General features: G+C 42.4%; 1 protein-coding gene across 1 annotated transcript in view; it reads right to left on the bottom strand.

Annotated features, from left to right (window-relative positions):
- LOC103186985 (solute carrier family 15 member 1) overlaps nt 1-22654 on the bottom strand; it is a 36065-nt gene extending 13411 nt beyond the window's left edge. The window contains 16 exon segments of the mRNA XM_007906296.2: nt 1177-1299; nt 2013-2094; nt 2727-2815; nt 3391-3423; nt 3521-3565; nt 4037-4126; nt 5488-5574; nt 6368-6450; nt 6577-6657; nt 7029-7119; nt 12328-12427; nt 12935-13057; nt 16424-16565; nt 18482-18566; nt 22318-22352; nt 22602-22654. Of these exon segments, the coding sequence (XP_007904487.2) occupies nt 1177-1299; nt 2013-2094; nt 2727-2815; nt 3391-3423; nt 3521-3565; nt 4037-4126; nt 5488-5574; nt 6368-6450; nt 6577-6657; nt 7029-7119; nt 12328-12427; nt 12935-13057; nt 16424-16565; nt 18482-18566; nt 22318-22352; nt 22602-22608 (1296 nt within the window). The 5' untranslated portion in view covers nt 22609-22654.
- Between the last annotated feature and the right edge of the window lie 1797 nt (nt 22655-24451).

Raw genomic sequence — 24451 nt, 5'->3', positions numbered from 1 at the left:
GCTCCAGCAGCAATGCTTTGGCTGAATAGATGGATTGTCGTTGGAACATCAAATTTTGTGTCTGTTTGTCGTAAATTTGCCCTGTGTTACGGTTCTAGGCCCAAAGAAGAGATAGTGTTACAAGCCAACTTGACATATTTCAGAATGATAAGTGGATATAACTGTATTCATGCCATGAAGCTTCAAAATGAAAACTGATCCTTCACTGCTGACTGGATCTGTATGGAAGTCTGGGTATTATCTCACACTTATATTCCAGGGTTCTGCAAAACCACTCAAACAATTGCTGCTTTTCAGGGCCCTTAGGCTATTGATGCTGTCCTGTTTACACCATGGGCCAGAATCCACAGTATCAACTGCAGTTGCCCTAACTCATGTCTCACAGTTTCGAAAGTGGCATAATGTAATCAGGAAGCGGTCCATGGAATATTCCCTGCTGAGTTGTATGAATGTACTGAGGTGTCACCAAAATAATGGTGGCCAGCACCACAGGAGGAAGTAAGAAGTCTTGTTTAAATTGCTCCTTAAGGTGGGTGAGAGGAAGGTCATACCAAGTGTCTCTGGAGGCAACACCAACCCCTCATGTGCACTCACTGCAGCACTGCTGTCTGTGGCAGCTCTGCAATATAAATGCTAAACTCCTACTGTGCTGCCTGTAATTTGGCGTCAGCTAACAACAACCCAGTTTTAATGTGGCATGAACCAGCTAAAAGCACATCGCTCAACACTGTGTTAAATATTATGCTACTGTTGCCATTTATAATGCAGGGTGGATTCTCCAGCAGTGGAGAACACTTGCACATGCACAACAGTTTGAAAAACAATGTAAGTGGTTTTATAGCTATCGTAAAGTCTTCAATAGCTGGGGAATCGCTGAGGACAAAACAACATTGCTGGGCTACACAGAAAAGAAACATCTTTCTCTGGTAGTAGCATGTACATTTTCTAGTGGGAGAGCTACCACCTACCATCAAAAAACATCAAACTTGAGGTGTTGTTGGTAGCAAGGTTTAAGGTAAATAAGTAATAAATAATAATAATAATCATTGAATTTGATACAGTGTATATATGGTGATGTTGTGACTTTATATTTGTATACATATTTTCAGATTAGAGTGATCTTTACAGCTTAGTTTATAGCTTACTTTGTAGCTCAACTTGAATGCTGCCACATACCTGTAACGGTTGTACTGTAAAAGAATTCTTAAGTCCACTTATTGTTACATTGACCACGGAGTCGCCTGAATTCAAGATTTTAATCTGGCTTTCCTTATGTCCCGGGAAATCAGGTAGAGTTTTCTGCAAAGTGAAGGGAACAGGATAATAAATAGGAACACAGTCAGCACCCAAAATGAGGTCTGAGGGGAACAGGGTCCAGGTCCCTAAAATGATGAGAGGTGCAAAACATGTAGATGTAAGCAATTTGATTTATAACTCGAGAGCAGACAGCATAAGTTTAAAAATCTCAAGCTGGACGAAAGATGAAAAATAATGGCTATGAAAAGAAGACTACACTGTATCAGAAATGGTCAATAAAATCTCTAACAACAGCACTACCTACAGGTCAGAGGTAAAACTGGATCATCATCTGAATTGTAAAATGTGGTGTTGGATTGGCATTCAGAACCTATTTTTTGCTGCAGAAGAAAATTATGTATTTAGTGTACTGAGAAAAAGAAAAGACCTTATGGATTGTAGTATCCTTCGCTGTTATGCTGGTGCTTTTGTTCGCATTGTGATTTAATATGTAAAAAAATTGCATACTTGGCCCTCCTGACTTTAAAAGAACAAATCTTTAATGCTACATCAACAATTATTACCACTGGGGAAAAATATATATATAGGATGACCAAAACGTCATCATATCATTACAATGTCTAATAAGTCTTAAAGAAATGATGATTTTTTTTAGATAAAAGGGAAGATATCATGACTTTTTGATCATCCTGTAAAAGCGACCAAACTGATGTTGTTCATTCACAGAGGCAGTATTTGAATCAGCTGTTACTTACATCTATTTGAATTTGCAACAAAGCGGCTACCACAAATGCTAACCCTGCAATCAACATTCCAACTGTAATTTTTCGCAGAGGACTGAAAAAAAGCACAAACAACAAGCTGGAATGAACATTTGGACTGAATTAATGCAGATTAAATTGATCATGGTCTGTTATTTTATGGTAAGATGGTATCTGATACATGCAGAAACACATCACCATGCTGAAGAGTTTCCAAACCAGACAAGGGTTCCATATATGTATGCCGTATATACACATGGAAAGTTCCCTATGTCTTCAGTGTTTTGTGGACTCGTTCCCTGGAGTGACATGTCCTGCATATCTTATTCCTGACAGTATTAGACATAGATTGGCAAAAATCTAGGCTTGGGGACACCAGAGTGTGCGTCAGGGCACTGCTGGAGTTTAACCAGCTAAAATTACATTGAAAGCAATGCTATCTGTACCCATAGTTTTCTTTGCATTTGTTCATTCTGTGCCGGACTTGTTGGTCTTGTCCATGCAAGAAGTCAACGATTCCAGCCAGAGCACACCTAGCCTATACAAATGCCCACCTGATTTTCCACTCAAATATTCCTGTATTTTACTGTGCAGCTAACATCCCTTCCTAAGCACCTATGGTCAAAATTCACTCCCCGCAAAAGATTAAAATCAACTCCTAAATCACTGTACTTTCAAACTTTTCTGAGCGATAATTGTTTTACTTACCTAAAGTTAATTTTGCATTTGTTGATCAAAGGATAAATTACAATGTCAAAGATTGGAACCATGATGAGAATCAGGATGGGGTTGACAGTCTGTGAGGAAATACAAAAGTGGAAGATAAATATCAATCAGAATAATTACCAGCAAACACACACAAAGCCTATTACATGGAACATTACAGCACAGAAACAGGCCAATTGGCCAACTAGTCCATGACAATGTTTGTGTTCCACATGACGCTCCATTCCATTTATATCCCTCTCCCATATCCTCTTTTCCATTCTCCCTCATGTGTATCAAGTTTCCTCAAAAATACACTGATTCTTTCTGCTTCAACCAGTTTCTAGCAGTGAGTTACACATTCTCACCACTCGCTGTGTAAAGAAGTTCCTCCTAAACTCCTTTTTAATTCTGCTACTAGCCATGTTATATTTAGGATCTTTTGTTTTGTAATATAAATAATAATCCTTGCATTTGATATTGCGCTTTATCACATCATTGAGAAGTCTCAAAGCACTTCCACAGAATATATTATAAAGTGGTTTGACTGTTTTGTCCTCACCAACAAGTATAAACAGGCTATTAATATCCATCTTATTGAATCCTTTCATAATCTTAAGCACCTCTATTATGAGAATTGGAAACATTCACAAACTGAATACTGTACCTGCATCTGATCAGGACGAATATCAATGCCTCCCTATAAAAAAGAACATATTAAATAATAAGTGCCAGGCTAAAAAACGAAGCATTAAAAACAAAATGCATAATATTTGAGTGATCAGCAATATTCTTACAAAATCTCCATCCATAACGGTGGCTTGAAAAGTCCATCTGGAGCCCTAGAAGAAGAAGCAAAAAAATCCGCAATCTTAAACCCAGCATTGCATGACTGGAAACAATCCTCTATATGGTACATGGGGAAGGGAACTGAGCATAAAGACACTAGTTTATTTACTAAAGCATCAATGCACCAGATTACATCCCAGAAAGTATCTTATTATCCATCACTGTACAATAAATTACAAAACAAAGAGCAAATATACCAACTTTGCTTCAGGTATCCTGAATGAATGTCTAAGATGGCTTTTTGGAATTAATTAATCTTTTGTAGATTCATAAACTTAACTATTTTTTCTATTGCCACCATTTTAAGTTCATCAACTCTAAATGTGAAAAGGATCCATTAGAGTACAAGCTGCTTTTAGATTACATTAGCCAGCAAAATAAATGTTTATTGATTGAATATTTCTTGATTATGGCATAAATCTATGCTATTTTGTTACTTCTATGATTATTTAAGAATTGCTTACCTGTTGGTCAAATAATGCCCAGAACATAGGGAGTGGGATGTACAGAAATAAAACTTTCAGCACCATCTTGATCTGGGCAATCAGATGTTCCTAAAATCAGGCAGAAAGAAACATAGACTGTGAGACTCAGAAGGAGGTTCCTGCATTTTTTTGCAGGTGTGTATAAAAACATCTGGTTATGGTTTAAAAGGAAAGAAATTATTTATCCTAATTTTAGTAGATTAATTACATTTTTCTAAAAAAATCTAAACAATTTGGAATGTTAATTTCACACAGAGATAATGATGTAATGTCCACTCTATGGGCAAATACTAAAAAATAACATGCACAAGTTATTTGGAGATGTACATTATTAATAGTGTGGGTTACACATGAAAATAATTTACTGTACCAAAGAAATTTATAACATAGAAGCAGGCTGTTTCATGATTTACTTGTGTATGCATGAACATTTATAATTCAAAGCATGTGCTTTTAGTTTTCCATGTGGAGTGCCTGAGTATTATGCTGCATGATACCAAATTTTAACATCAAAAATACTATTCCAATCAGAAGCTGGAGCTTTCTGACAAAACGTAACGTTGTGATCTTGTGAAAACTTTTGTTCCCCAGTTTGAAAATTCATGATCTAAAACTATGTTTTCTGAAAGACATAGTTTATTTTATGCTGCATTTTGTTACTGTACATTTCACAATGATTCGTCTTCAAACTTATAGGGTCTCAGACAACACAAACCGCAACCAGCTCATTCCCAGAAGGGTCTTTTAAAGCCAGGAACTTCAGATAGAGGATTTTTACCATATTAGATAATCAATTGTGGAGCACGCCATTGTACATAAGAAAAAACAAATGTTGGTGATCCATACATGTGCCATGTGGGAAGTGCAAAAGACTAAAATCTGATGTTTGTTTTTTTCATGCTATATTTAAAGCAATACCAAATAGACACTACAAAGCCACTACATAGACACTACACTGTAACTTCTGTTTGTAAACCCACCTTACTCCCATCAGTTTAATCATAGCATTCGATTCTAATGTTCAGAGTTCAAAATAAAGCAAAATGAATTCATACCTGACCTCAACTTAAGGTCAGATGCTGTGTTCAAAGCATTTGCTATTTACCCAAATGTTACATACCACTGTAAAGCACTGATCCAGGATCCAGTGCAGATACTTTACTAATAGCTAAATATGAATGTTTTACAAGTAAATATTACTTTGACTGTGAATTTCGCCCACAAATATACAGTCAATTCACTTTACGGTCTATTCTGTGAAGCGCTTTGAGGCGTCGAGAAGACTTGAAAAGCGCTATATCAAATGCAAGGCTTATTATTATATTATGATAAAGTCTAATTTATGTTACAGGACAAGAATATCAGAATAAACATTTTAAGCACAGAATTATTTCAAACCAATGCTTGATAACCTTGTTGTGGTAACTTACATCATATTTTTCTATTGCCCAGTCCAGAAAGTGTTCCCGCTTGGGATATTCTTTGCTACGGTGCACAAATCTGTTCTTTATCGCAAACTGTTTCGAAAAAAATGGTGAAATATTATTGCTAGTACACATACTTCATTTAATGGTCATAATAGTAGGAAGAAAATTGATGATGTGATAAGTCACATCATCAATTTTTAAAGTTGTGCCTGTATTCCCTGAACTCGCATTGAAATGCTGGGATCCATAGAGCAGCAGGTTCAAAGGCACTGCTGACTGGCTCATTGGTTTGTAGCTTTCCCTTCAGCTGTTATTGATGGGTACAACTCCAGGAGTGGAATGTCCCACAATGTGAAAATTGTTATATCACATACCTCATTTTTCACCCTCATGATTTCTTTTCGTTGCTAAGAATTCCTGACCGAGATGTATTAACATTTTTAGTACATTTACAGCTCACCAATGAGTAATCTGTGAGTGAAAGTCGTCACCTTGGTGCTGGTGTGTTGGTGCCATCATGGGATGCACAGAGCAGAGGCTGGACACTTCTGCACTGGAGATCTCACTAGCATTTGTCTTCAAGGTGATTGAAGAGTCATGGCTGTTGCATAACTCTGCTTTACTGACATGTTTGGAAATTTATTGCTAACATTTAGTCAGGGACTGGGTATTTCCATCTGCACTGAACAGAAATCTCATGACACATTACAATGCTGCTTCTGAGTGTTAGACGATCGGTAACATTCCAACAATTGGTAATTCAGCTCTTTATGCATGTATCTAGTATCTTTGATTATAGTTAGAGCCCTAACTTTAACAAAGAGAGAAAGGATTCCCCTCTTGTCATCTATTGTATTGTAGCTGCTTGGTTTTGCTCCCTTACCCCAACACACTTGGAAACTTTAACCACGATATTGCCTTGGGGAGATTCTCTCTTGTACAGGGGGCTTCCAAGAATGAAAACAACTAAAACACACAAAATATATGATTAATGGATTTATAAAATGCAGTTACCACTTTCATTTCAAAGCAGTAGAAATACTATTGATTCATTTAGCAATATATCAGAAAGATATGGTTCATAAAACTTACTCAAAGCAACCACCATCAGTGCTGCCGGCACTCCAAAGGCTAGAGGGTAGCACTCCTGCGGGATCTTACCACATTGCTGGGCTGCAACATACAAAGCACTGCTGAGCTAGAACTTCATGCACAAAACTACATTTAATTTACCTTACAGAACCCCCTTTATCAACATCAAAATGAATACAGTAGTTTGGCGTTGCTCCCAGGCCAGTTAATGTTTGACAGCCGATTATTATACAGAAAAAGTACATTACAAGCCATGTTAAATGGTGTAAATTATAAAGTAATCAATTATTCTACAATTGAATTGCTGAAATTATTTCACCAAATATTTTCATTAGCATTTATGGATGAAAGACATAGCCTGCTTAGTCTGCCATGTAACGCATGACCATTGCATTTTGATATAGGATTCTTATTAACAAGGTTTGGTGAAAGCAAACCAATAGTGAACTTACATCTCAGAACAGGAGTGATAATTGTGGAAATGAGACTTCCTGCATTGATTGACAGATAAAAAATAGAGAAGAACCGCTTTCTTTGATTTTCCTTCAGAGAAAGAAGAGAAAGATTGTATTAATACAAACTGAATACAATCGAGAAAGTTAGAGATAGATGAGAAATTTATCCAAAGGACAGGAAATAACGTGCATCAATGTTTCCTAAGCAACTGAAGACACCATTGCTCTGCAGCCTGAGGACATCACTTCCACGTATTGCGTCTAATTTCCAGTATTTCTTAATAATAAATTTGAGTCATGCTTTACCTGAAAGAACTCCACTCTCACCTGTCAGGAGCCGGAGTTCTTATTAGTCAACAGGATTTCTAATTCTGACTTTACAATTCAAAGCCAAAAGGACTGACGAAAAATAGCAATGCTTGTAAGGGGTCCACGGAGGAAGAATCAGCATGAACAAGTTGCTGTGTCCATGGCGCATTAAGGGTTAATTATCATACTACTACAACAGTAGCAGCAACGGAATTAAATTTGTAAAGCGCCTTTCATGTCGGGAGGACGTCCCAAGACGCTAGACAGACAGAGTTATAGATCCGAGCTTGTGGTCGGGGAGGGTGGAGAGCAGGTGGGGGAAGCAGGGAGATCGAAAGCACAGTCGAAGAGGAGGGTCTTGAGATGGGTCTTGAAGGATGTAAGGGAATGGGCAAGGCAGAGGTACTGCAGGATGGAAGTTTCAGAGGGTGGGGACAGAGTGGTAGAAGACACGCCTGCCAATAGTGGGGCGAGCGAGGCGGGGGACGTGAAGCAGGCCAGAGCCCGCTGAACAGAGGGAGTGAGCAGGATGGTAGGGGGTTAGGAGGCCACAGAGGTAGGGTGAGGAAGACTGTGGGGGCTTTGAAGGTGAGGATCAGCATCTTGAACTTTATCCTCTGTGTGATGGGAAGCCAGTGGAGTCAGGAGAGGATGGGGGTGATAAGGTCGCAGAGCCTAGTACGAGAGAGGACAGAGCTGCAGAGTTCTGAATGATCTGCAGCCTATGGAGGGAGGAGATTGGGAGGCCGACAAGCAATGAGTTTGTACAGTTGAGCCTCGATGTAATGAAAGCATTACGGCCCGTGATATGAGACAGTGGCTGAGCCAGTCAACGTTGTGGAGGTGGGGGAAGGCAGAGCGGGTCATGGCACAGATGTGGGGTAGAAAGGATAGTTGAAGGTCAAACAAGATCCGAAGGTTCCTGACTGGCTTAGTAAGGTGGAGTGTGCAACCACGGATGGTGATGCTGTCAGAGCCTGAGGTGAAGAGGCACTGACGGGAGCCAATCAGGAGAGCCTCGGTCTTGTTGACGTTCAACTGAAGAAAGTTAGCTCTGATCCAGGACTTGATGTCCGACAGACATTCAGTCAGGACAGCAGTGGTCCTGGAGTCAAGGGTGGAGGCAGAAAAGTAGAGTTGGGTGTCATCTGTATACATGTATATGTCGGCTATAGAATGATGCTTAAAGGTGTATTGAAATTCAAAGATAAGAACGATATGCTAACACTATAAAACAAAACAGAAGCTTGTAGGATTCTCCCTCAGACATTTACTGTACTGCTTGGTTCCACACCCAGAGAAGAATCTCTGTCTCCATGTGACTTATTCTGACATTCTTATTACACATCTTTGGAGAATTGTATTATTAATAAGAACATGTACTTGTACTGATTTATATATAATCGAAAATAAATTATGTAAAACCAGCACAGACCACATATAAAAAGTGCAGATCAATCTCTGGAAACAGGTAAGAAAAATTTAGTGGAGGAGTGCCCTCTAGTATTATCCACTAGGCTAATTGATTAAGCTCTCAAAACCCACAACACAACAAATCAATAAGTACGGAAGACTAATGATGACTTCATCAAGAACATAGGATAAATCTTTGTTGGAGGGGTGCCTGGAGGTGTAAGCTCCATTGAAGAAAGACATTGTACAAATATGATAAATCAATGAACAACAACAACAACATTAAGATTACATTTGTATACCGCCTTTCAGGTCGGGAGGACGTCCCAAGGTGCAGGACAGTGTACAGCATTTCAGACCCGAGCTGGGATCAGGGGGGAGAAGGGAGGGGAGGGGAAGGCCGATGGCATGGTCGAAGAGGAGGGACTTGAGGTGGGACTTGAAGGAGCCTAAGGAGGGGGCGAGGCGGAGTGATTGGGCGATGGAATTCCGGAGGTTGGGGGCAAAGTGGCTGAAGGTTCTCCCGCCATGGTGGGGTGAGTGGGTCGGGAGACATGGAGCAGGCCAGAGCCGGCTGAGCGGAGGGAGCGGGCGGGTTCGGAGGGGGTTAGGAGGTCGCAGAGGTCGGGTGAGGCGAGGCCACTGAGGGCTTTGTATGTGAGGACCAGGAACTTGAACTGGATCCTCTGAAGGATAGGGAGCCAATGGAATCGGACCAGAATGGGGGAGATGGGGTCATGGAGTTTGGTGCGGGAGAGGACACGGGCTGCAGAGTTCTGGATTATCTGCAGCCTGTGGAGGGAGGAGTTGGGAAGAACGACAATCAGGTCGTTTGCATAGTCGAGCCTGGAGGTGATGAAGGCATGAACAAGAGTTTCAGCGGCCTGAGGGGTGAGGCAGTGAAGTGGAGACGGTGAGAGAGATAGGAATAGAACCAGGCAAAGGCAGATCCGTGAAGATTGAGTAAAGCGGAGAGGCGGTGTATGAGGATGGAGTGGTCGACAGTGTCGAAGGCGCAGAGAAGTCAAGGAGGACAAGGAGGCAGAGGGAGCCCTGATCACAGGTGTTCAGAATGTCATTAGTGATTTTGACCGGGGCTGTTTCCGTGCTGTGGGCAGTGTGGAAGCCGGATTGGAGGGGTTCAAAGAAGGAATGGCGAGAAAGAAAGGAGCAGAGCTGGGACGCGACGACTTGTTCCAGGACCTTGGAAAGGAATGGGAGGTTAGAAATGGGGTGGTAGCTGGAGAGGACGGATGGATCCAGGGAAGGTTTTTTCAGGTTGGGGGTGATGACGGCTGTTTTTAGGGGGGTGGGAACTGAACTGGTGGACAGGGAGAGGTTGATGACATCAGACAGGAGGGGGGCCAGAAGGTGAAGCTGGAAGACGAGGAGAGAGGTGGCGATGGAATCGAGGGAGCAGGTGGTGGGTTTGAGTTTGCGTACATCATGGTGAGGGAGAAGGGAGAGATAGGGTCAAAGGAGGATAGGGGGTGATGGGTGGGGGATGGATCATGAGGGAGAGGTGATGTGGGGGTGGCTGTGGACAGGGCTGAGGTGGCTGAACATATTCCCTCGATTTTAGATTCGAGGAAGTCCAGCATCTCCTCACAGTTGGAGTTTGAGGAGAGGATGGGCGAGGTATGGGAAGGTGGACAGAGGAGATGGTTAGTGGTGGAAAAGAGAAGCCGGGGGTTGTCCTTTGCCTCCAAGATAACCCTGGAGTACAAGGAGGATTTGGCGGAGGCAAGTGCGCAGCGGTAGATCTTGGTGTGGTGAAGCCAAATCTGCCGATGGACCGTTAGTTTGGATTTGGTCCAGGCACATTCGGCAACTCTCACTTGTGCCTTGAGGGAACGGAGATGGCTGGTGTACCAGGGGGATTTATGGGAGTATGAGGCAGTTTGGGAGGTGAGGGGGGCAAGGGAGTCCAGAATGGAGGAAAGGGAGTTGTAGAGAAAGGAGAGTGAGGAGGGGAGATCGATCAGTGAGGGCCAGAGGTGTAGTTCAGATGACTCCAGGGCAGTGGAGAGGGAGGAAATTTTTTTCTATGGACGGTATGTAATGGTGGAGGGTTGGGAAGGGGGTGTTGAGGGAGATGAAGTGGTGGTCTGAGATGGCTTTATCGACAATGGTGATGTCCGAGATGACAAGTGATCACCAGATCAAGGGGGTGGCCACGGATGTGGGTGGGGGAGTGGATGAGGAGGGAGAGGTTGAGGGAAGAGAGGAGGGAGGAGAAGTCAGCAGAGGTAGAGCAGGAGGGGGTGAAGTGGAGGTTGAAGTCGCCTAAAATAAGGAGGCGTTCAGAGCAGAGGGAGAGGGAAGATAGGAGGGTGGAGATGTCCAAGAGGAAGGTGGGGGAAGGCTTGGGGGGAGGATTTTGAAGGAAAGCCTGGGGGGTTGGTAGAGGGTAAGGCGTTCAAAGGAGGGGAAGGTTCCGGAGGAGTAAGGGGAAAGGCCGAGGGGGGACCAGGAGATGAGAGCCACACCACCGCCACAGCAATTAGGCCGTGCAGTTTGGTGAAAGGTGTAACCTGGAGGTGTGGCCACAACTAGTGGGAAGGTGTCACCTGAGGTGACCCAGGTTTCGGTGAGGGCGAGGATGTCGATAATTTTCTGGACGGTGAGGTCATGAATTGTGAGGGACTTGTTGTTATTGAGCGGACGTTCTGCAGACTGATGCAGAGGGGACAGTTAGTGGTGGGAGTGCGGGGGGATGAGGGGTGGGAGGGGGTGGGCAGATGGGTTGGATGGGGATGTGAGTGAGGGAGGAAAGTTTGGCTCCCGTGAGTGAGGGCCGGTGGGCCTTACGGCGAGAGTGGGGGAAGGGGCAATCGGGATGGGTGCTGTAGGACAGCCGACGGCGTCTACCACGGTGGGCACGATGGAGAATGTGAGGCGAGGAACAGAGGGTGGCCGTGGGGGAATAAAGGAGGGATAGGAGTCGGGGCAGGCAGAGGCAGAGGAGGGTTGAGTGGGAGTAGTGGAGGGAAGGGGACGGGGTCAGGAACATCTTGGGGAAACAGCTCGGGAAGCCAATGTGTGCACGCTGAGTGGCAATGGATGGGAATAGAAGCTGATACAAGAATTGTCATATAGAGGGAACACTATCAATGAACCATATACAGGTGGGGCAGAGGACTGATTCTGTCGATCCATCCTTAATAACTTGCACAACCATCATAGTGAAGCAATTCCTTCTAAAATCTCTTTTGTATTTTGCTTACAATCCAGGAGCTAGGGCTTCTCATCACCAATTCCCCAAATAATGGAAATAAATTTTGCTAAACTGAACCATTCAGTTGTAGAAGGCCCAATTTGATCCCCAGTGTGCTGAATTAGCTAAACTCATTTCGGACAGCAATGAAGCACTACAATTGGCCACAGTTCCCCTTGGCTTTGGAGATTGAAAAAATATTGCTATGTACCCAGTGTTCGTGGAAATAAATGTTCAGTAACTCCTGCTTGAAAGCTCCAGTGTGCAGATCTCGATTAAGGATAGGATTCAGTAGTATCCCTGTAGTCAAAGAACCTGACAACATTTGCTGTCCAGATTTACACCCCTCATGTTTACCTGGTGCTCTTCAAACTGGTCTCCTCCAAATGATGATACACAAGGTTTTATCCCACCAGTACCCAGAGCGATAAGCAACAGACCAGTAGCTGACAGTGCTCTGCAGAAGAAAAACAAGGCAGAGTTCTGGAATGTTGGAGTAAACAAAATTAGCATAATAATCCTTGAATTATCAATCATTGAAACATCTCAAAGGACTTCACTTTACTATAAAGTGTAGTGAATGTATAAGCAGGCAAACACAGCAGTCAATTTGCTTACAGCAATGTTCCACAAACCACAATGAAGTGAATGACCAATTTTATTTGGAGGATTGTTGGCCAGGACACCAGGAGAAACTTCCTTCTTTTGTTGAACAGGCTATGGGATCTTTATCATTTACTTGAAAAGGTGGATGGGACCTCAGTTTAACATCCCATCCAAAGGAGTGTACTTCTGACAATGCAGTGCTCCCCAGCATTGCATTGGTGTTTCAGCCTATAGGTACAGTACGTCGAGGAGAAAAAACATTCAAAGAGGTAACAAAACAAGTGGACAAAACTATAAAAATGTGTATAAATGCTTCAGCAGAGTTATAAAACTTGGCTGAAGAGTCGATTGTACTTACACATGAAGTGTCAGAGAATCTGGTTTCCCATCAGGTATACCTTTATCTGTCAAATCTGCAATGGCACCAATTGACATCACCAATTGTCCTATGGCATACACAATGGAGAGATAGATAATGGTCCTGTTAAGATAGAAAATATAGATTAGGTGAGAATAGCGTAAAAGATCTATCTCATTTTAGTGCAATAGAAAAAAATGCCAGCTATCAATAAAACAGTGGGGTGAGGCTGAACGTTATCTATCTGCAATTGTATAGTTTGCCAATGTGAGCGCTCTCTGACAAGTTTCCCGCTGCTTAGGACCACTTTATTCATTAGGGCTTTGACTTGCAGGATTAACAGGTCAGGTAGGAAGAATCTCTGCAAGAATTAGTCTGTCCCTCCAAGTGCTGCTAACAAGCCAGACTGACTAAGGCATTGCTGATGACAGGTTAGAATACTGTGGATACTCAGGAACTGAACTACCAGGACCCACACAGAGGGGAAGCCTCAATTCTGACGTTCCATTGCCAAGCTCCAAGGAGACTCCATTTAATGCCCCAAAAGGAGAATTTTTGGGGGTCATACGGGTGTCTGGCACATGCAGAAAAACATCACAATTTAAGTGGAGCTAAACCAGAGTTCCGTGCATCCCACTTTTAGATAGAAATGATTGGAATGGAAAGACACATCCTAGAAGCCCCCTTTCTCCCCTCTTTCAAGTCCCTCCTGAAAACTTTCCTGTTCGACCGTGCTTATGGCCACCTCCCCTCTCCCCCTGGATCGAAGTCAGGCTCCGTCACTGCAAAGCACTCTGAGACGCTACCCTGCATGGAGGGCGCTATATAAGTGCAAGTTGTTGTTACCTAATTCCGGAAAGTATTAGTCCCAGTTGGCAAAAGCTAAGGCTTGTGGAACTCCAGAGTGTGCGTTGGGGCACTGCTGGAGTCTAACCAATTAAAATTGCATAGTTTCCATTGATATCGCTGTCTGGCAAGTTTTCCCGCTCCTTTCCCAGCTAAGACCTTTAGGGCTTTGACTTGCAGGGTTAACAGGAGCTGAGTGGGAGGATTCCCTGCCCCAGTGATTCGTCTGCCCTTCCAAGTCCTGCCAATGAACCTGTGCTGTCATCAGCAGTGCCCTGTACTACTGTGGACCCACCTAGTTCAGGAACTGGATCACTGAGACCGCCACATAGGGCTGACTCAATTCTGATATTCCGTTACCAAACATGTCACCTTACTTCCCCAGAATTTCAGATCCATAAAGGAGAACTGCTTGCACACAGGTTTTATATGCCACAAACGTGACCTGTATTGGGGCCTTCCTGTCCTTGAAGAGAACTGACCTTAACCAGAATGTCCTTCACCCCTTGGCTGCATAGTCCTTCTGGACAGTGTCCAAGCAAAAGTTGGTGTCAACTACAACCCTAAGATATCGATAAGAATCAACAATTGGACTGATGACTGATGCCCCTTGTATCTTTCAGTCAATACCTTTGATGTCTTCTCTTGAGCCATGCAGAACCACAATTCTGCACTTGGGGGCACTGACCATTATGTCCCACTAGGTGGCACAGTGTCCAAGAAGGTGAGAGCAGTGCAAATGGTCCCCAGGTGTGTCTGCCAGCAGCACAATTGTGTCCGCAAACATAAGCGCCATAATCCTGTCAGAAAGGCCGTTCCCCTCAATATCATCCAACACGTCACTGATGAATACATTGATGAATCAAATGGGGTGGGTGACAAAGGCAGCCTTGCTGTATTCACTTTCAATAGGGATGGACTCAGTGATTCCACCATCAATTCTTACATGAATTTTAGAGCTGGATTACACATTCCGGATAAAATCCAAAATTTGGCCACTTATTCCCATGGTTTCCAGTTTCATCATGGGGTTTCATGAGCACTAGGTGGAAAGGCTTGCAGAAGTTGATGAATGCAACATAGGTTCCCCTAAGCCTTATAACGTTCTGCGATCTCAAACAAAGCCACAGCCTGTTCCACACATTCCTCACGATAATGGAAGCCAGCCTTTTCCTTCTTGATCAAACCATGAGCTTGCAATGCATGCGATACACGTGCAGTGACTACCCAAAGCACCATTTTAAGAGCCAAGGAGGATAGTCACTAGGTGATCATCGACATCTGTGTATTTAGAATGAGCATTTAAAACAGTTCCTCTGTGCTGTTGGGACATCCTCCCGATGTGAAAGGCACTCTATAAATGTAATTCTGTTGTTGTTGTTGATCAGGGATCAGGAGCCAAGTGTGGGGGGGCAGGGTTGGGATGAGGGAGGGCAGAGAGGGTAGGAGGGTGGCTGAAGGCAGGGTCAAAAAGGAGGGCTTTGAGTCACGCCTTGAAGGAGGCAAGAGAGGGAGCAAGGCGAAGGGGGCCACACCACCACCACAGTTGTTAGGACGTGGGGTATGGTGGGAGATATAGCCGGGTGGTGTGGCCTCAGTGAGGGGGAAGGTGTCGCCTGGGATGATCCAAGTTTTAGTGAGGGCTACGCTACCAATATTTTCATCAATGATGAGGTCATTGATGGTCAGAGCCTTGTTGCAGAGGGAGCGGACATTTTGAAGGCCGGTGCGGAGGGGACAGTTGCCAGGGAAATGTGTGAGATGGGAGGGCTTGATAGACTGATTGGCAGGGAAAATGGGAACGTGGATGAGGGAGGAGATGTTAGCTGCCGTGGTCTGGGTCCGGCAGGGCTTGCGGTGATAGTGGCGAATGGGGCAGTCAGTATGGCCCCCGCTGGACAGCCAACGCTGAGTGCCATGGTGGTCCCGGTGGAGGATTCCCAGGCTGGAGCAGAGAGAGGCTATGGGATGGTCAAGTGGGGATAGGAGGTGAGGAGGACGGGGAGAGAGGAGGACAGAGCGGGAGTGTTGCAGGAATGGGGGCTCGGGTCAGGGGCAGCAGCCAAGATGCGCATGCCGAGACTTGGGGGGCAGGTGGATAGTGTGGCATCGTCAGCCCACAGGCATGGAGACTGGGGTGGGGGCTGGAGGTGGTGCAGAGGTGGGAGAGATGGCAGGGCACTCATTGTGTTACCCACCAGGTTGCCCAACCTGGAAGATAACACCAAGCAGCCTGCAGGGAAAAGACAGAGGAGGTAAAGGAGATACAATAACACAAGCAAATTACATTTGTATAGTGTCTTTCACGTCGGGAGGATGTTCCAAATCTTTGGTCAATCTTTGACACACTTTTCATGGATAAAAGGAGAGATGGGTACCAGAAGCAAGCACACTCACACTCTAATTGGCAGCTTCAGAACATACTTGTGCCCAGATAAGTCAACTCATCTGTGCTGTTCCAAGGCTTAAGAACAATGTTGAGCCACCATATCCATCTCATCATTTCACATAGGGGTTGCACACTGAGACGACTGCTCAATAAAATTATTTTCCATTTAGCTTCCAATGAGTTGGGAGTGTCAGTACACTGCACAGCAAATTAAGGTGTAAAATTTGGTAGATATAATGATGGTTTTAACCTACTTGAATTTCCCCAACCAGGAATCAGCGATAATTGCTCCAAGAATTGGAGTGAAGTAGCAAAGGGCAACAAAGGCATGATAAATCGCTGTGGCCTGGTCCTCATCCCATCGAAGAAAGTATCGGAAGTAGAGAACAAGCACCGCTGAATGAAAAAAGATACAGAGTATGGAAACATTGATCACAACGCTCATTTATTAAATAATGCTATGTAGGGTTCCCCCAATGGCTCAGCAAGTTTGGCCAGTGAGTAGTTGAGCCTTACAGAGAAGATGCTTCAAATCCTAATCTATGCTGCTTTAGCGGATCTCACCTAGGGCGGCAGTGAAGACACTGCAATTGATCTCAACACCCCCAAGCTTTGTGAGGGAAGAGAACATCAGCTGAGGTGTGCGATCCTGATCGTTATCCAGCAGCCCCTTCTGCATGTTTCTGGACATTGGGAAAGGGTAACAAATGGGGTGACCTGCAATGTTCTGTAAAATTAAAGTAACCTGTTGACCCTCACTGTTTACACTGGACAATGTGCCTGGTGCCTGTGGAGCTACATCCTCAGTAGAAAGATAAACTTCCTTATAATAATTCTTGTATTTGACATAACACCTCATCACGCTTTACTTGACAAGATTTATTGTAAAGTGGGGTGATTGTATTTTGAGGGCAAATGCAGTCACCAACCTGTGCACATCAATGACCTACAAACAGCCATGAAGGAATTGACCAATTTTATCTGTGGGAGGGGGATTGTTTGCCAGGAAAACTGGGGAAACTCCTTTCTCTTTTCGAATAGTGTCATGGGATTTTTAGGAGGAGGTGATGGGAAAGGGTGGAAACTGTAACAGAAAATAAAAAGAATGGCTTGTTTGATATGTTTAATTAAACAGAACATTAATATGGAAGGATATTGAACTGTTGTTCCAAAATGTTCTAAAGTGAAATACAGTATCGATAAGCTTTAAAAATATATAGAAACTACACTGTAATCCATTTCACCGAGGATCTTGCGGGAAGGATGGACGGAGATACTCCCTGATCCCCAAAGGATAATCAAGCAATAACCTTCGCAATGCTTATCCAATTCCCAGATCTCCACTATTCATCCTTGTTGCTTTCCAAAGACAACAAAAGACAACATTTCCCTTTCCGCAGCCCCCACAGCACAGAAATGATTGTTATCCGCGTTGAACAGGGATCATCATGTCCATTGGAATATTTGCTCAATTCCAGAGTTCAGAAATGTGGCACAAAAAGTGCAGTCTATGATTTTACATATTTCTGGATTGCTGTAGACAGTCCATGACAAATGACATTCTGTGTATGCACAGACATCTTGCCATCAACAGTATTCTGATAATATAAGATCCTTGCCCAATGCAAACTCCCATTAGAATTTTTTTGGGGTTGTGGGAATCTCCTCTACTCAAATAATGGTTGTAGAGACTGTGGGGGATGTGGCTTTGCGCCAGGCTTTATTATCTATTCTGCTATCATTTTGACCAGTAGATCCCAAATAAATACTTAAGTCAATGGGTATGCACAAAAGTTTTGATAGCACTGAAAAATGATAATGTCTACACACACAGAATATATCACTGGGCCAACTCATTACAGCACTGATACTATTCATTTTATAAGTTAGAATTCCTGTACATGAAATTTAACTCAAAATCAGTTCTTAGTAGGCACAGGTAGGAAAAACTTGCAATTTTACAATAATGTACAATGTGGGTTGTCTTTGAAGATAAACTAGTAGTGTAAAAGTGATATCAGTACATGCCTAGAGCCTCCAGTCCTGTTTTAAACCAGATATTTATTCAGTATTTGTAGTAACTGGAATCTCACAATATTCCAGTGATTTTGAGCTCCTCATAATTTTGAGTCCCTTCTATTGTCATAATGAATGGGGAGTAAATGCAATGCAAGCAAGACTTCATTATGTCACTGGAGATGAGCTTCATGCAAAACAACATTTGTCATCAAATCAGTAAGGCTGCCTTTATAATATTTTACATTATGTGGCAACTCAATGTAAGACGCTTCCTTTATCAAAACTGGATGTACCTCGCATTCCATAATAAGAAAATCTTTCACAGAATTCATTGATCACAATGAAGCCGATGCTGATTGGAAAGCCAAAACAACTGGGCTGTGAGGAGAAAGAAACAAAAGAGAAATTACAATTGATACTTATTCAATAAACAAGATGATTAAACGAACAAATCTATCCTGTCGCATTAAAGAACAAGTGCCCGAGACACTCAGGAACATGAGAGAAACCTCATCCTTACAGAACAACAAAGCTGGTGAGAGAACTGTTTCCATCTGTGGGCATTCGTTTTTTTAGTTGAATGAAATTATAGATAATTGAAGTTACAGTTGAATGAATGTTTAGATCAATTGGAAAAATAAGCTCTAAATTGCAGATTGGTTCAATAGCCCATAGGCTAACCATCTTGAAATATATATCGGTAATCTTAATTCTATATTTATATATATTAACTGTAATTATATTAACCACCACTAAAATCATTGCAGAATCACCTGCAATCCGTTTTACTGCTTTATTGTATGATAAAGGACACTTGTAAACATATGATCCATTGGCTAATGGCCAAGACAACCTCTTGTGTATGACTCATTACTAAGGAGATGTTGGAGCAAGGGAAGAATATGCAACATTGGCTCAATAGGTAAGGGTGCTAAATGAACAGTTTACAACTGAGCCATAGAGACTAGGAAGTTCCCAACTTCCAGCTCCAGTCCGTACTAAGTTAGATAAACTAGCTGAGTTGCAAAAGGGGTTGGTGTGAGTTCCTCGTTGCTCCTCATCTAGAGAAAAGAAGAAAATCAGCAAGGATTCCCAATTATGACCGCAGGCCTGGAAAGTGCACATGTATGGATGTTTGGTGATGATAGGATTGAGTTTAGCTGTGATGCTTCCACAATTGTATATCTGGTTAGTATTTAGGTTCACACGTGAAGAAAGAAATTCCCAAGAAAAACATCTTATTAAATCAATTTGTTTTGAACTCTGCACCACAAAATTGTTACATATTGCAGTACAAGCATTCTTTTGATTTGTGCTCAGTGTCCTATTACTGTCACATTATACTGTGGCTAACTATAATATCTTCCAAACAGTCAAACAATAAATTGATTTATCAGAATAGGTGAATTTGTGTACTTACAAATTACAGGCTTTATCCCCCACTTTCCTGACTATATCCTAATACAGAGATCTAATTTCATGAGTGTTTTGATGGATAACTAGTTCTTATATGCATTGCACAATTTAATTCTATTTTTACAAGAGTCAGCATGCAAAATCAACACCATGATTTGGACTAATTTACATCACAATGATGGATTTCACTTTGCTCTAACAGAACAGTATGGCAGTGTATTGTATTAACTGCAGAAGGGCAGGCCTTGGCTTTGTACGTTATGCTCTGATGTTGAGTTGTGACTGCTGTAACGTTCATTGCCCAACGTGTATCTCACCACAAAAGCTGGACTACGTTTCACAATCCCTATCACTTTTTGAGCTGTACATTGAAACTGTTATTTTAGCAACGTTTTATAGACAGTTCGCAAATCTCTTGCATTTTGAATTGAAACCTGGATAATCTGAATCTGTAATATTACTTTTTATATGCTTTAGTATTTTATCCATAAAAAAATCAGTTTGAAACAAACATAATAAAGATCAATAAGAAAGCATTTGGTCATTTGGTGCACAGTGCTCCCACCGATAATATCCTCCCTCCACATAATCTCTGTTCTGTGGACTCTAAACCAGTTGTTCAATCTACTGAGCAAGAAATGTTCTGCAAATACAGGACTAATCTGATCTCAAAGGTCACCAAGGAAAAAAAAATAATCCTTGCATTCGATAAAGCACCTTTTCACGTCATTGAGATGTCTCAAAGTTCACAGGATATACTGTAAAATGTATTGACTGTGTATTTTGTGAACAAACGCAGCATCCAGTTGCTCACAGCAATGTCTGACAAACAGCCATGGAGTGAGTGATCAATTTTATTTAGGGGATTTATTGGTCAGGACACTGGGAGAAACTCCCTTCCCTTTTTGAGTAGTGCTATGGGATCCTTAACATCCATCTGAACAGGCAGACAGAACCTTGGTTTCACATCTCATCCAAAGGACTTCACCTCAGACAATACACCTCCAGCACTACATTAGAGTATCATCTTAGACTATATAAATTCAAGTCCCAACATGGGATTTGAACCCACAGCTTTCTGACCTAGCGGCAAGATTGGTACCACTGATCCAAGCCGACACACTTAAAACCAGTAATACTCATCCACTTCTGAACCCTGGCTTGGTTTTCTTCATACACAACTACCCTTCCTCCAGCCCAGTGGCAAATGACCATCATAGTCTATACACAATTTGACTAGCTAATCCTATCCTTCAATCTTATTTCCAACTAAATATTTGTCCAGTTCCTTTCTGAAGCAGTTAATTTATACAGTCTCAACTGCTGATCCAACAACAGTAAGATTACATTTGTATAGCAACTTTCACGTCGGGAGGACGTCCCAAGGTGCTGGACAGTGTACAGCATTTCAGACCCAAGCTGGGGTCAGGGGGGGAGAAGGGAGGGGAGGGGAAGGGGGGTGGCCGATGACATGATCGAAGAGGAGGGTCTTGAGGTGGGACTTGAAGGAGGCTAAGGAGGGGGCGAGGCGGAGTGATTGGGGGATGGAATTCCAGTGGTTAGGGGCAGAGTGGCTGAACGCTCTCCCACCAATGGTGGGGCGGGTGGGTCGGGGGGACATGGAGCAGGCCAGAGCCGGCTGAGCGGAGGGAGCGGGTGCATTGGTTGGGGGGTAGGAGGTTGCAGAGGTAGGGTGGGGCGAGGCCATGGAGGACTTTGTAGGTGAGGACCAGGATCTTGAACTGGATCCTCTGAAGGATAGGAAGCCAATGGAATTGGGCGAGAATGAGGGAGATGGGGTCACGGAGTTTGGTACGGGAGAGGACACGGGCTGCAGTGTTCTGGATTATCTGCAGCCTGTGGAGGGAGTTGGGAATGCAAACAAGCTTTTTCATAGTCGAGCCTGGAGGTGATGAAGCATGAACAAGAGTTTCAGCGGCCTGAGAGGTGAGGTAGTGGCGGAGTCAGGCGATGTTACGGAGGTGAGGGAAGGCAGAGCGGGTCATGGCTTGGAAGAACAGTCAGCTTTTTCCCCACAGAAGCTAAATGAAGTTGGCAGTTTCTTTTTATTTCTAATATTTATTCAAGGTGTGTTCATTTCTCAACTTGTTTTCTTTTGTTCTGTGTTCACAGGTTCAATAAGTATTTTAGCAAAGTAAAGAGATATTCTAGTGAGTTGGCTAATACCTAATGTACTAACTGCAGTACATCAGGGTAGCTTTAGCTAAGAGAAGTTAGAATAAGGAACCTCAAGCTGTCTGCAGCATTTGGACATTGTAGCTTGCTTTGAGCAGAATTCTGCTCTGAGTTGAAGCATAGCCCTTGCTGTCAATTGCTCTACAGCTCAAAGCAATGTTAGAAGCTTTTGCAGGAACATCTGAGTGACATGCAAAGGGCTTCCCGAATTACCCCAGAGCAATGGAAGGATTACGTTGCCAGTACCATCAGTGTACAGTCCACACATTATGTCCACAAATCACACACATAGCATTTAAACAGTTGCTAACCCAAAACAATCCTTTTGAACATTTGCGTAACATTAAATTGTTTATTAAAGCCTTAAAAACTCACTCCAAGACAGGATTGCCATTTCGTTCTGAGCTTCTAAAATCCAATAACTAATTAGCAAAGTTAACACAACCATGTGTAGCATAAACAGAAGCAAAGCCTTTTCTATATAAAAACAACAAAGCAAACAAAAAGAAACACCTACTGTGCTCTTTGGATGTTCATCGTCCTTTTTTTTATCTGAAGTAAAGAAGAAAAGTTTGGAAAGAAAATTAGTGCTTTTCTTTGACAATTTGCATAAGATATATTTGCCCACTTAACAAATGTAACAAAGCAAGTGGATACAGAAGCTATTAGACTCTAACACCTGACAGTAACTAACTCAATGTTGAACATCTTAAATATAACCTGAAGGTGGCCGATGGTAAACTTGCAGATGTGGGGTAAACTTTAATTGACTTGATACAATTGGAAAAATAAGTCACTCACCTTTCATGTTTCCGATAGTTGAGACAGCTACTCCTCTCTGAGAACCTGGATGTGAAGAGGTTGAAAAGTAGCTTTGAAAATGAACTTTAAAAGTTTAAACCTTGGACCTGGTCCATTTCTAATCAGTCAGGTGGCTGAGGTGGTTTAACTGTCCAATTGCATGAGATCATAAACATATACCTATTTACTTGCACCAGAACAGATCAGGGACTGCGTGTTTATTAGCTGAGTAAATGTGGTAGCACCTTGAAGCAAATTAAATTCAAACAGAAGCCAAATTCATTCAGTCACTTAAATACACACTTACGACATCCCTTATCCACCCACTTACTCTTGGCTGCTGTGAGACATTGGGTTTTACACATTTTTCTTAATAGTATTACTCTTACTAAAGTACAGATGTCTTCCTTATGAGAAAAAAACAGCTTTCTTCTTTCTGGTGTAGCATTTTACACAAACATTAACCCTGTATGCATCAGTAGTTTCAACCCTCTGGTGAACATTTCCACCTGTGTCTAAAATTACTTTGTTTCCTTGATATTTCAGAGTGTGCAGAATTTGGCAAATTTGTAAATACAATTTGGAAGCCAGGTTTTTGCAGTTCTTAAAAGAATTTGCAGAAACCTGCTTCAAAAATACAGTTGTATTTAAGAATTTGTGAAATTTTGCACACTCGGTATAATGTTAAGAAAACACAGTAAATCTAGATCCAAAATACTATTTTACCCCTTCCTTTCTTAAAAAAATGGAAATACCTGATGGAAATAAATGTAGTTATAATAATAATACTTACATTTGATATAGCACCTTATCACATCATTAAGATTTCTCAAAGCGCTTCACAGAATATTAATAATAATAATAATCCTTGCATTTGATATAGCGCTTTTCACGTCGGGAGGACGTCCCAAAGCGCTTCACAGAGTACACTGTAAAGTGAATTGACTGTATTTTGTGGGTGAAACGTAGCATCCAATTGCGCACAGCAGTGTCCCACAAACAGCTATGGAGTGAGTGACTAAATCATTATTATTTATTTTGAAGGGATTATTACCCCCAGAAAAGCGATCCGCCAATCGAATAACAACTGGGTTTCTACTTACTCCTAGATAAACAGAGGGGTGGCATGGAGTAAGGAAACTTGCCTCAGATTTCACCCTTTAATACAGATTAAGTGAATCTTCAAATCTCACTTGTTTTTTGAAGGTATTCCTTTTGGCTTCTGATTCACCATTGCAAAAGTTACATTCTCTTTCGTGTTTGCTTGCAAGCAAAAAAATGAACAGTTTACTGGACTATATAAATAATAATTTTTGGTGTTACTTCTAAACATCACATCATCATTTGTAAATGTTCAAACTGGCAGCCCTGGGACTAGAGTTCCAAAATGATCAATTCTTCCCATGATTAGAGATGCCATATGCAAGTTTATATATTACTTACAATCTGATTCACTTCTAAACAACCAGTTGCCCAACAGACGTTATCTGAAGAGGAAAAGAAACAAACAACAGCTCAATTCTCCACAACGGTCTGACCTAACGTTTCCGTTGAAAATAATCTCAGCCTAGTTTACTTGGTAGCACTCTTGCCTCGAGTCAGAAGGCTGTAATTCAATGCCTAATGGCGTGCTAGGAGTGTGCTGCAGTTTGGGAGATGCCGTTCTTTCTGATGAGATGTTAAACCAAGTTTGTGTCTGGCTATCCAAGTGAATGCTAAGGATCATATGGCTCTATTCAAAAAGAGAAGGGAGTTTCTCCTGGTGCCCTGGCCAACAATGCCCCAGAAAAAATTGATCACTCACTTCATGGCTGTTTGTCAGACATTGCTGTGTGTAAATTGGCTGCTGT

The sequence above is a fragment of the Callorhinchus milii genome, unplaced genomic scaffold, assembly GCF_018977255.1.
Source record: "Callorhinchus milii isolate IMCB2004 unplaced genomic scaffold, IMCB_Cmil_1.0 Scaffold4, whole genome shotgun sequence".
Taxonomy (NCBI): domain Eukaryota; kingdom Metazoa; phylum Chordata; class Chondrichthyes; order Chimaeriformes; family Callorhinchidae; genus Callorhinchus; species Callorhinchus milii.
Note: the sequence above shows the minus strand (reverse complement) of the source record. Positions and strands in the feature narration are given on the sequence as shown.